This window comes from Cystoisospora suis (assembly GCF_002600585.1).
Source record: "Cystoisospora suis strain Wien I chromosome Unknown contig_1303, whole genome shotgun sequence".
Classification (NCBI taxonomy): Eukaryota; Apicomplexa; class Conoidasida; order Eucoccidiorida; family Sarcocystidae; genus Cystoisospora; species Cystoisospora suis.
Genome location: NW_027154103.1, coordinates 460 through 12,972, shown reverse-complemented (window position 1 = coordinate 12,972; position 12,513 = coordinate 460). Strand labels below are relative to the sequence as shown.

The following is a 12,513-nucleotide window of genomic DNA, read 5'->3' as shown; positions in this document are numbered from 1 at the left end:
GGAAGGAGTCAGAAATGACAAAGTCTCCGAAAAAGACCAAGAGAGAGAGAACAGACAGTGAAAACACACGCCAACTCATGTCTAAGATGTAATCGATGACCTAGGTATAGATGGATCTACATTCGTATATACATATGTGTATGCATTCATATGTGGTAGGGAACAGCGAGAGTTCGCGGGGTGGTGTGCTAAATGTGTCTCTCGTTCTCTTCTTTCCTCTTGCATGCACACTAAATCAAGCAGGAGAGAGATAGCTGCTGCTCTATGGAGAATGATGATGAATCGCAGACGTGTCTCTAGGATAGGCTAACAGACATAGGATGGTCACTTTCTATTCTTGTGTATGGTGAAGGATTATTGATAGGTGACAAGGATTGAAATAGAGGAGAAGGAGGTGTCTTACTCAGTGTCTTCATCTTCAACACCATAGCTAGCTGACAGCTAGCTTGATGTCTTCTCATGTTCAACCACAGACATGGGGCACCCACGTCTCATACACACTTCTCACAAGTTTCACCTTCCTCAGCTTTACCTCCAGGAGGTGGACTCAGCAGAGATCTTTAGTGTCTGTACATCTGTATGGACTTCTTCGAATATAAGCCGAATTCTCCTACCAGCAAGAGGTAGGAATTGGAGATTGCCTCACATTGACTAGGAGAGAAAGAAAGCTTTCGCCGTCAAGTGAGATGTAGAGGAGAAGTTTGAGCCTCCCATGGCGCCTGTATTGCTGACGAGAAGAGCAGAGAGACAAGAGGAGATCTCTTCATATCTTCCGTCTTCTTTTCTTCGACAGTTTGAAGATGCCTTCCCCTAACTAGCTAGGTGCTAGGCAGCTAAGTCTTCTCCAGTATCACCTTTCTTTCCTCGTCATCATAACGTCTCGGTGTGTTTTCTTCTGCGCTTTGTTTGTGCTCCCTTTGCCCGCGCATGGGTGTTTCATGCAGCTGGTCAAGGATACAGCTCAGAAAGGTCTGATTCTCGAAGAAGATAAAGAGAAACTTCTCCGTATATTAGACGAGCAGCAATTTCGTTTATCGCGATTCCGTCCTTGTTTTATTTTCATAAGACCTCAGAATTGTGTGCCGTCGGGCGTAGGTGGAGTTCTTGGATTTGGGGGTGGAGGTCGAAGTAGCTTTATGGAGAGTGAAGTTTTACATTCCTCTCAAGATCATCATGCAAATCACCAAGAAGCTCATCTTCTTGTACAGGAGCAACCGCATGCGACTCATCGCCTTTCAAGAGGTGGGGGGATGGAAAGCTTCGCTCTCGCTTCAGATCGTGCAGGAGAAGGAGAGACGGTCGTGATAGGAGAAGACCAACAACTGCATCATCGGGAGAGGGACGTCGCTCAAAATGCCTCTTCTGCTGTTCATGGAGAAGGAGGTCGTCGAGCTGAAGAGCCTTCTCATTATGTAGAGAATGATACGAGAGCAAGTGCGCAACAAGAAGACGTTAGAGGAGGGTTCACACATGGTCCCAAAAGCGGGGAAGAGATGAATGGAAATCGAGCAGATGAAAGAAGGAATAGTCATACCAGAGGAGAGGGACAAGAAGGAGCACAAGAAGAAGGAGAACAAGATGGATCTATGAGAGAACAATGGCCACTCTCAGAAGATTGGAGTTCGGAAGAAGGAGAGGTCGATTATAATGAAGAGGAGCTCAATGGGGGAGTCTATGGAGAGAGAAGAAGACGACCTACAAGTGTCGTGAGAATGATGGATAGTGGTCGACACGGCAAATCACCTCCCCCGCTTCCGCGATTCTTCTTAGAGGAAGAACTCCGTGCATATGTACAAAAGGAGAAAGAAGAAAGAATGAGGGCCGAAAGTCTCGAATTGATAGATGAAAAGAGGGGAGAAAGAAAAGAAAGAACACGAGACAGTCATGGTGGCCGTAGTAAAAGTTACACGAGTGGGACTGGAGGTTACGGGAGTAGCCATGGAAGTTTGACAGGAGGAGAGATGGATCGATTTCTTGTATGATGTTTTACATGAGAAAGAAATGGAACGGAAGGCCAGTTCAGAGCGAAGGGTCTTTCTTCAGAATGTGAAGGAGAGAAGAATTGGAGAGATGGAAGAGAAAAAAAAGGAGGGCAGAAAAGGAAAGAAAAAGTATAGGTGGTGGTGGATGAGAGTAATTTCAGTTTGATGATTGTTTTGAGGTGTACATACACCTGAACAAATCCCCTTGTCGTCACTCTTGGGGTGTACATACACCTCAAGACGACCCGTCGCTTCCGGAAGACTCTTTCTAGGTGTTCGTACACCTGAAAAACAGCAGTAGTAGAGGGGGAAGCTTTTTTTTGTTTCCTCACACGGAAACAACTCTTTCCTCTTTCCTTTAGATTATGAACGTGAAAGTTTTCCTTTTTTCCTCTTCTTAATGTACAGTTTCTTCCTCATCTTGAGATATGGAGAGATGAAGGAATGAATGGCAGTATCTATATAGGTATACATGTAGTATCAGAGATTTGATTGAAAAAGTAAAGAAGAAGAAGAAGAGACATTCTATTTTCGAGTGGTTTGAACTTAGCGACCACGGCTTGTCTCTTCACTCGGACGTTTTCTCCTTTCTTCTCATTTGTAGGCGCTTTTACTCATTCAGCAAAGGTCTTTTTCGCTTCCCTTTGAGAAGACTGAAGTTCTTCTTTCTCTTAGGGAACGTGAGATCTCTAAAGGAAGTAAAAAATTAAGAAGGAAAGAAAGAATGCCTTGATCGAGTCACTCCATTCAGAAATCTCTTTGTATTTTGCTCCTAAGTGTGCTAGGGGATGGATATTGATATGAAGTGACGGGAGTAAAGAGACTGCTTGGCTTGGCACTGCTAGTCATGAGAGAACTCATAAAACTTGTCTATGAGAGATGATCGATAGAAGCAAGCGTATCTCCAACATCTCTTTACTAGATCTCATTCTTTTTTTCTTTTCCTTTCCTCGTCGAAGGGGAGTTTAAAGGAGTTTTGTTCTCTTTCGTATGACGATGAGGTGTTGATATCTTTCTTCCTGCATCACGTTTTTGCTTTTATCGAAGGAGTTCAGGGGTAAAGAATTCCCTTCTTATGGAGAGAAGAAGGAGCAGAGACCAGGCACGTTCTTTCTTGCCTACATGTGTTTGAGAAATCTCTTCTGTCGTCCTGTTGGATGACTTTTTAAAGAGAAGATAGAAAAGGGCCTGTACGAAACGAAGCTTTAAAGAAGAGGAAAGATCATAAACGGAGCTTTCAAGTCGACAAAACACTTTTGTCAGGTGTATGAATTCTCTATATATCAAAGCTGTTCCTCGTACTCGGTTGGAGAAACAAGTCGACACGCATCATTCGGGTGTATGTACACCTAAACACACATGGGTAAACATGCATGTACATACATACACCTGCCGTGGGCGTTTTCATCGTCTCTTGCGAAGGTGGGCAGGTAAAGAGAGATCACAAATTTCGTTTTCTTTTCACTCCTTCACGCTCATGAAAAGGAGGAAGCAAGTCCGGGGAAAGAGAAGATCTGTTGTTCTCTTAAGGAGAAAAGCCGAAGAGATTCTTTCTGTTTCTTTTGAAGATCTCTCTATTCTTCTCGTCTCTTATGTAGAATAGATAAGAAGAAGGAAACAGAAAGAAGATAAAGATTTTGCTTCATGTTATCTCTACACAATGTGTTGCTATACCCCCTAGCTACTCCTAGTACGACGACGAATCGCCCTTCTCTCATCGAGATCATCCGTCATGCTTGGAGAGAATGGCTCGAATGAAGAGAGCTTTCTTCCGTTGTTTCTTTCTTTCTCTCGTCCAGTTTGCGTTTTTCCAAAGTGAAGTTTTTTTAGAGTTTAGAAGTCGAAAAGATGACGGAGAAAGAATGAGAGAGATGTATAGACTCCCTCTCTTCTTTCGTCCCTTTTCTCTTTTTTGTCAGAGATCGGCTTTTGTAGAGACTTTTTTCTTCTTTCTTTCATTCATTCTTGAGATGTCCTCCTTCGCCGCTGAAACGCGGGAGAGAGAGCTTCGAAAGGAAAGAAACATATAGATATCTTCTTTCTCACCATCCTCACCTTTGCCAACATAAGCAGATAGTGTATGTACACCCTTCTTTTCTCCTGTTTCTCTCTCTCTTTTCTGATATACATCAGTCGCGTCGAGCCTGTTCTGACAACTCTATCTCTCGTTATTCTTCAAGAACACATAGACATCCTAACCCAGCCGGACAGGTAGAAAGATAGATAGGCAAGGAGATAGTTGGATATCTATGGAAGCTTGGATTGGTCTGTGGTGTAGATATGATAAACATGCGGTCATTGCAAACGATTGAGAGCTCGCAGAGTGCACGTGTTTGGTCTTGAACTCCCCTGATATGGGTAAGGAGGGAAGGCTATGATCATGAAGAAAGGTGCCTCGCCAGGAATGAGTTACGTTGGCCGTTAGGAAAGAGGCTACTCAGAGACGAAGACAGTCATTCTCCAATATGCAGAAGACACGCATATGGGGGTGTAAAGACACATGCATAGTAGACACATCTGCTGACGTGTTTGTTGTGTATATACGTGACTGCGAGGGTAACAGGTTTCTCCTGCTATTCAGCCTGAAGAACATGAATTGTCAACTCGCTATCATAGTCGTAACAGGTGTATGTACACCATAGATAAATATATCTGTGCAGTGTGTCTAGACTGCCTGCTTGCGAGCGGATCAACGAGCGGAATAGCGGCGATGCTGAGAGAACTTTGTAGCCGGACAACAAGACCTCTGAAGAGAGAAAGAATCGAAGTAATCAGATATGCATTAGGGATAGGCGCCCTCCCCCCTTTTGATGACAGCAGTCAGTCATGTTAGAGAGAATGTCTGAAGTTAAGAGAAGCAATGAACCCTGGCGAGCAACCGAAAGAGAGGAGAATGTGACGGTGAAAGGAAAGAATATCTTAGAAGGAAGTGTCTCAATGCTTTTTTGTGTGTCAGAATAGGTTAAAAAGACATCTGTTTGATCTCTTCAAGAGTTCGTCAGAATTCCTATAGTGTTAGTGTTGAAGATTCATCCACCACACAACGTACCACGACATAGACACACGCGTAGACATCTTCCATACTCATTCGTCTGCACACCCATACATGTATGTATATACACAAAGTTCTAGAGAATAGCAAAATGGTCACCCTAGTCACAGCAGTAGGTGTAGTGTGCATTAAGTAACGGCATAAGCAAAAGATCTATTCCATTCACCATATAAGATCCAGTTGTTTCTTCTTCTACTCTTCTTCTTCGATCACCTCGTTACACCAAAGGCAAGCACTGACTTGCTCACCTAGAACACGGTTCTGTAATCTATCAAGGCTATTATCCTACCTATATCTCTCTATATAGAATAGGCAAGCGGCACGTACCGCCTTGTATGAATGGCGTCCGACTGACTAGACATGCTCACGCTTCAAAGACGATCTCTCCGTCGACAGAAATCATCCCCCCGTGAAATCATGCACCTAACTGAGCAACGTCCCCTAAACAGGAAAAGAAGAACCCCCCAAGAAGATGAATACTACGTGAATGATCGATCATCGACGACCAGCCGGAGAGATGACAGTTGTTGTTGTCGTTGAAGCCATCGCCGGTGCAGGAGCAGCTACCGCAACTAGCGGCTGCTGCTGCTGCTGTTGAACCATTACAGGAACGGCCGTCGTAACTTGTGGAGTAACGACAACAGTCTGAGGTGGAGGAGCAACGGCTGCTACGACAGGCGCAAGTTGTTGCTGTTGCAGAACGACCGGGGCAGCTGTCATAACGACTGCTGCAGGGGGGACGGTAGGTCCCGCAGCTAAAGGTGAGAGAGGATAGGCTGGAGGTACCGTTACACGCATAGGAACTCCAACATAACCAGGAGCGACTGCTGCGATGGGAGTAGCGTAGGCTGGTGGAAAGGCGGGGTACATCACCGGATAAGGAACAGGTACAGGATAGGGCTGAGGCCGTAGCTTTCTGTCTTCTTTCTCGGGTCCATCAGAGGATGATAGAGAGGGGGGGGTTGTCGAAGTACTAGTGGTGGTCGAAGCTACAAGAGGATGATCCCCTGGTGTAGGGGCAGGAGTAGGTTTCTCATCTGCTGCAGGAGAGGAAGCTCCTGGATCAGCCGGCGGGGAAGGGGGAGATTCTAATTGCTGTTGATTCTGCTTGACAAATTCATCCACCTTTTCAGATGGAACTCCTAACCGCCGAAGCACTCCTCCAATACCACCGATAGCTGCTGTCGCGAGTCCTGTTCGTAGAGCTTTCGATAATTCTTGGCGGTCTTTCAAGTAATTCAACGGTGATGAGTTGGATGACGAGGCTTGCTCCGGCTGCTGCTGCTGCTCCTCAGAGGATTTCTTGTCAGACTGACTGGTTTCGGGTGTCGTAGGTGACGGAGAAGAAGGATTCGGTGGTTGAGTTATTTGTATGGTTGATGGGAAAATCGTCAAAGGGACAAACGTAGGGAGAGGTGTCGATGTCGAAGACGAAGTTGCATTATTGGTCGTTGACGGAGCAGTTAAGAATGCGGTCGCTATAGTTGGTTGTACTACGGTTGTTGTCGTTGTTGTAACATTTACAAGGGGTGGTGAAGGATTATTTCCTTGCTGCTGTTCTTCCCCTTCATTGCCCTGTCCCGAGGAAACAGTCGTGCTCGCCCCGGGAGCTAGAAAACTCTTGAGATCGATCTCATGCCCTCCTTCTGCATGCGTCCCCAAGAAAAAGGACGATCCAAACAACAAATAGCCTAAGGCCGCTACGAGCATCATTTCGAGATAAGAGTAGTTCAAAAGATGGTGGTAGCCTCCGCCAAAGAAACGAGAACTGAAGGGCCCCTGTGACGCCGTTGAATTGTCTGGCCGTCCAAATTTACCTCGTTGAGAGAAACCTGAGAAATGACTCCATAAAGGAAAGAAAATCTCATCAAAAGATGCCTTATTGTCTTGTCCGTACATCACCAAACTGCCACCTCCTGCAGGCTGCTTCCATACGATAACTGCGGTAGGCTCAGAAGGAAAATCTTCTGAGGCCGGATGATGGTCTTGCTGGCTGTCATGAGAATGCCTAGATGACTGACGAAGAAAATCCTCCTTGGAATCACAAGAAGAGTCTCTAGCTGCATCTCCTTCTCTATTTAAGTCATGCTCTCTTGTACGCTTTGGATATCGATGAGAACCTGAGGGATAGATCTGATCCACGTTCCAAGATCGATTCCTGACATGTCGATATGATGGAGATGAAGCAAATGAATGCAATTCATGAAGGTAGCTTCTTCCTAGATGTACCGTACACGGTAGAGGTTCGTTTTTTCTTATGAAAGAAGGAGAATGGGGATTGTTACGTCTACTATGATGATATGATGGAGATCGATACTCATGTTGACAAGACAATATAACCATCTGTTCCAAAGCATTCAAGAGACCATCTAAATCGCGGTGCTTGTTGCAACTTGAAGAGGGATGAGAAAGCTGTGCACACACGTTTCCTTTCCCAGGAGAATACCCATGACGTCTACGCCTCTCTCCGGCCGAGCAATCAAGATAGAGTATCGATTCGGGGGCAGCTGTTGTCTTAGAGCTGTTGTGCTTTGAGCAGCAACATAGGAAAGGTCGAGAAAGGCCTACAGCGGCCCTTCTGAATATCAGCACCATTTCGCTAGAGAAACCAACGGACTAGACGTAACAATCCATCATCCAACCACCCATTTCCTCATGACAAAAGGAGGAAGAAAGAACAGATATTCGTTAAGACTTCCCTCTGAAGGAAGAACGGGGAAAACGAAGAGAGCATCCCTCATACCCTCAACAAAAGACTCGCTTTACAACGGGAATCACAACACAACTACCGTCAACGATTTAGTATCCATGCAAAGAACCTGCCTACGTAGAACCATCCCATCTAGAACGAGTCTGAAACTTCTTCCAAATGTAGAGAAGGAAAGACAAGACTCCATTCACGCTCTTCAATCAATAGTCTTAGAGAAAACCTGCCAAATCCATTCAAAAGAAAGTAGATAACCAACACACCTGAGATCTAAAATGAAACCTTGGAGCAAAGGATACACGCAATGACCATACAGCTAGCTGCCCAGGTTTCTTTGCGACCCGCCGACCAAATATCTTTCTCCATCGTCGCCAAGAGTTGTTCTCAGATCTTTACTAACCCCAGGAAATTTCTAGCTAAAAACACGACTGCCGGTCTAGTTGAAAGAATACCTAGTCATTGGTGCTCAGAAAGAAACAGATGAACGAAGTGTTCGTAGCTCTCTACGCAACCGGAGACACACGAAAGGTTGGACGCCCGCTTTCAACAGCCTTCAAAGTGCTCCATTTGCTTCTCTACCCCAACTGTTCATCTCTAGCAAGAAGAAGATTCAGTTTGGCGGTTCTTCTAGATCTGTTTTGTGGTGTATCGAAGCGGTAAAAGGAGTAAGTCGAGGCCGCTCGCTCGTCCATTTCTTACCTTCCGATTGACAAGATTTGTCGCCGGAGTCACCGTAGCAGGGGAGGATCGGAAGTAGAAGAGAAAATTGGAAGCTCTCTAGTCACGCCTTCATTTTCGAAGGACGGTGAAGAGAAAAAAGACGAAAGATTCATTCAGATGGATGTGCAATTCACCCGGTTGGCTCCTTTCTCGCCAGCCCATCTAGCAACCGGTTTCTCTGATCGATGAGGAAGGAGTCTACCCACTATACACGATAGCTTGTCCAACTTCAGACATTCTTTCTTTCAGAGACTTTTTGCAATCTAAATTGAGAAATAAAGAAGCATGGAAGTGTGTTTTTTGTCTTGGTTTGTTTTTTAACTTGTAGACTAGAGATTTTTCCTCCTCGAGTTCCTTCCAGAACAGAAAGGCTTCCAAACTATCTCTCTCTTTTCAAGACGTCTCCTTTCTTTCCTTCTCTTTCAGGTTATTGGCAACAAGAGAGAGACGGCGAGTGTAGAGATATCTCTCTTCTTAGCAGCTTGACTTGGGAGCTACTACGTAAGAATCTATGTTGCCCGGTGGAGTAAAGTCGCCGTTCTCTCGATCTATCTACTTGCCTATCTGCCGATCTCTGTATTCTTCTTATAGTTCGTTATGATCGAGGCCTTTTTCATCAAGCGAGTTGGCTTAAGATCACCACTGGCTTCTCAACTCCTTCTTCAAGCAAAAACGACGATAAAAACAGGCCCGCAACTCTACGTAGGTTTCTCTGGATTCTCATTTTTCTCCATCTTCATGTTTACGTCTTTGTTTCGCCCTTTCCTTTTTACTTCCACCTCCCAGTCTTTTTTCACTGGTATATGTATATCTACCGTTCATACGCTCGCGCGGCCTTCCAGCGGAAAGAGATCTCTTGACAAGTCTATCGTCTCTTATTGCTCTTATCACCCCTTATTCGCTTGCTGACTTTCTGAGGCTATGAATCTTCTTAGGCTCAATCACTTATTCCCCTGATATAAGTCTAGAGGAAAGATTTGATAGGCAAAAGTCTAGAGAGGAGGAGAGGGGCAAGGAAAGGGTCCGCAGGCCATACGAAGAATCTCCCGCTGTCTTTGGTCTCAAGATGATTGTGCCTGAGTGGGCAGTTCAAGAAAAGACGTCGATGCTCTAAAGAACTATCTATCTATCTTTGATCTATCTATCTATTTATGTATGTACCTCCTCTCTAACTTCCCAGTCTCTGCGTCTGTCTCTAAGCTCTCTATCCATCTATAATCTATCCATCTTCAACCTATCTATCTATCTATCTTAAATCTATCTATCGATCTTTATTCTATCTCTATATCTCTCCCTACTAGGAAAACTTCGGTTGAAACTTCGGGCGTCTAAAGAAACAGACACATCATTGTCTTCACCTCTTCTCGTATACCATAGATTTCTCTCCCCCATATCCAGTCGTCTTTTTCTTCTTCTTCTCTTGGCTCGGAGTTAGGCCAGTCTAAGGTATTATGTCCGAGGGGCCTCCGGCTGGCCTTGAAGCACACTCGTGTTGCTTCACTTGGAAAAGACTGAATGGTCTCTCTCAGTAGAGAGTATAGAAGGGATAAATCACACGATCTTTACAGAAGAATACCAAGAGTCAAGAGGAAGAAAGGTAACCGGCTCCACTCATTGAAAAGAAGGTTTGAGAACTTCTCCATTCAAAAGGAAGAGAAAACACGGAAAGAGACTTTAGACTGATCATCCTAGGGGGGAGAAGAAAGAAAGAAAGAGAAAGAGTGAGAAGAAAGAAATGGGTAAGAGAGAAGAGCTGCGCCTGTATTTAGGTTCTCTCTTATACCTTAGGGGTGTGTGCTTAACAACCGATTCATCCTCTCTCTAGCCTCCTCCTTCCTCTCTTTTCTCTAAGGCTTCAGCCATCGATTCAAGTTCAAGAGACAGTTTCCTTAAGTAAAAGGAAGACCAGGGAGAAGGAAGGTTACTCAGTCTCTGAAAAGAAGATAGAAAGGAAGAAAGAAAGAATAAAAAGATGATCTGTTAAAGAAAGGCTGTTGGACGGAAGAGAAACAAAGGAAAAGGAGAGGAAAGAAAGTGAAAGTCCAAGGACTGTGTAGCTTCCCTAGACCAAGTTGTAACACCTTCTGTCACTACGTGTCTTTACACATACATATAGCTTTACTCATATACATACATTCATACGTACATTCAAACATATATGCATTCATACATACATTGATACATACACGCATACATACAGACAGACAGACACACTCGGCAACCATCGAAGAAAGAAAACGACGAGGGTCCTCCCGTCAAGAAGAAAGATCTCCTTTCCCCGAAGAAGAAGAGGCAGAAAAGAAACAGCCCGGTCAAGATCACAGCCCCACGCTGTCTCTGAGATATATGCATACACATATATGCTGATAAATGAATCATGGAGGCCTCTGGATACATGCGGAGTTATGGAGAGAGAGAATGATAGAAAGAATCCCAGCGGAAGGTGCCGGTACACAGAAGAGGAAGAAAAAAGAAACTCCGTAAACTACAAGCCTTCTTGAACTGCCAGGAGTTCTTCTACGCTCAAGGGCTGACCGGCAGATGCACACAGCTAAAGAGACAGATAGACGGGTAGATAGATAATAGAGTGAAGGGAGGAGGTAGTAGATCGAGTGCACATAGTTAGCTACATCGAAGATCGATATACATACATCTATATGTAACAAGCTACCTGGAGGATACACAAATATCTTCTTATATCTATCTCTCTATATATCGTAGTCATGCTTCACATAAATTGGAGGCGTCGTTTGTATGAGTACTCGAGAATACCTGTGGGCATCTTCTATTTGTCTACGCAGAATGTAGAGAGATGAATATACATAGAGACGCCTGTGTGATGTAGGGGCAAGAGAACATGCTCGGGCGGGAATGAGAGGGTTGATAGAGGAGACTGCTTGGCCTTACCGGAAGAATAGTACGCTGAACGTCATTAAGAGCCTCTGTATACGCCGACCCATCCTGCTCGCATGCATACAAAAGTACACAGGGAGAAACTGTAGATGAAGATCTCTATGCCTATCTCTTGATACCTTTATCGTCTATCTCTCATTCTTCCTTCTGCGATTACGAAGGGAAGCGAAGAGGAACTAGATCCCATGGATCTACTTTATTCTTGCCAGGAGAAACAAGACTTTAGAGAAGAAGAATAGAGAGATAGAAGGAGAAAAGAAAGCATACCTTATTTCCATAGATGTCCTTCTTCGCATAGATCTTCTCATGACTAGGAAGAGATCGATCAAGAAAGAAAACATTCACTGATACACAACATGCTTCTTCTTCTTCTCCTCCGTCTAAAAGATGGTTCTGCTTCTTCTTCTCTCCGGCTTGTATCGATGAGTCTCTCGATTCACAGCTAGCTGAAGACGACGAGCACAGAGATCCGCTTGACGAAGGAGAAGAAGAAGAATGGAGGGGTGACGAGAAGAAAGACGAGAAGGACGATGAAGAGGAAGATATTCTAGACTGTATAGTGGCTCTACATGTTTGACAAAGCTCATGAAGGGGAGGCAGCATAAAGACAGCATGAATCCATAAGGAAGGAAGAAAGAGAATATACCCTGGAGTCACATCGCAATAGAAAGCTTTCTTCAAACCTTGAGTTACTCTTGGGAAGTTCTCTAAAGTCTTCTCAGATAAACCTGATACAAGGCCCTAAACAAGCAAAGCACACAAAACAGAGCGTCACATCTAAAAGCATGTAGAGGGGAACATATACACACATTCAGCTGCATGTACACTCCATCTGTATACGTATATGGAGATGTAAAGACACTGCAGGTATATCTATATATATATGCATACGTAGATATAAGTATAGTTTGTGTACGCTGTGTGTGAGTTGATAGAAAACTGTCGGTCGGCCAATGCTGCGAGCGAATGTGTTTCGAGGTAGAGAAAGGAGGAGGATTTTTCCTGGGAGAGATTGAGTGTATGTACACCATCGAGTATATGCCTTGTTGCGGCCTTGTTCACGTAGATCCCTCAGAGTGAAGTGAGGAAGGATAGCGTATACTCCTATGGCACATAAGCGGATACATGCATGAATATAA

The 12,513-nt window shown here is 44.5% G+C and overlaps 2 protein-coding genes across 2 annotated transcripts in view; one reads left to right on the top strand and one right to left on the bottom strand.

Moving 5' to 3' along the window:
- CSUI_003044 (na+ h+ exchanger) overlaps positions 1-3,794 on the top strand; it is a 7,120-nt gene extending 3,326 nt beyond the window's left edge. Inside the window, exon 3 of the mRNA XM_068063242.1 lies at positions 945-3,794. Within this exon, the coding sequence (XP_067924783.1) occupies positions 945-1,982 (1,038 nt within the window). The 3' untranslated portion in view covers positions 1,983-3,794. The remainder of the gene's footprint in view (positions 1-944) is intronic.
- A 6,209-nt stretch (positions 3,795-10,003) lies between these two features.
- On the bottom strand, positions 10,004-12,407 carry CSUI_003043 (jmjc domain-containing protein c2orf60). The gene is made up of 3 exons (XM_068063241.1): positions 11,642-12,407; positions 11,369-11,422; positions 10,004-10,393 (listed from the first exon to the last, which is right to left on the bottom strand). The coding sequence occupies exons 1-3, from the start codon at positions 11,975-11,977 to the stop codon at positions 10,283-10,285; spliced, it is 501 nt and encodes a 166-aa protein (XP_067924782.1). The 5' UTR covers positions 11,978-12,407; the 3' UTR covers positions 10,004-10,282.
- Between the last annotated feature and the right edge of the window lie 106 nt (positions 12,408-12,513).

Excerpts from the sequence above, each read along its gene's own strand:
- CSUI_003043 (XM_068063241.1), bottom strand. The coding sequence starts at position 11,977 with ATGCTGCCTCCCCTTCATGAGCTTTGTCAAACATGTAGAGCCACTATA. Across the intron at positions 11,423-11,641 it reads AGGACATCTATGGAAATAAG|GATGGGTCGGCGTATACAGA; the intron begins GTATGCTTTCTT and ends GCATGCGAGCAG. Across the intron at positions 10,394-11,368 it reads TTCAGCGTACTATTCTTCCG|AGACTGAGTAACCTTCCTTC; the intron begins GTAAGGCCAAGC and ends TCTTCTTTTCAG.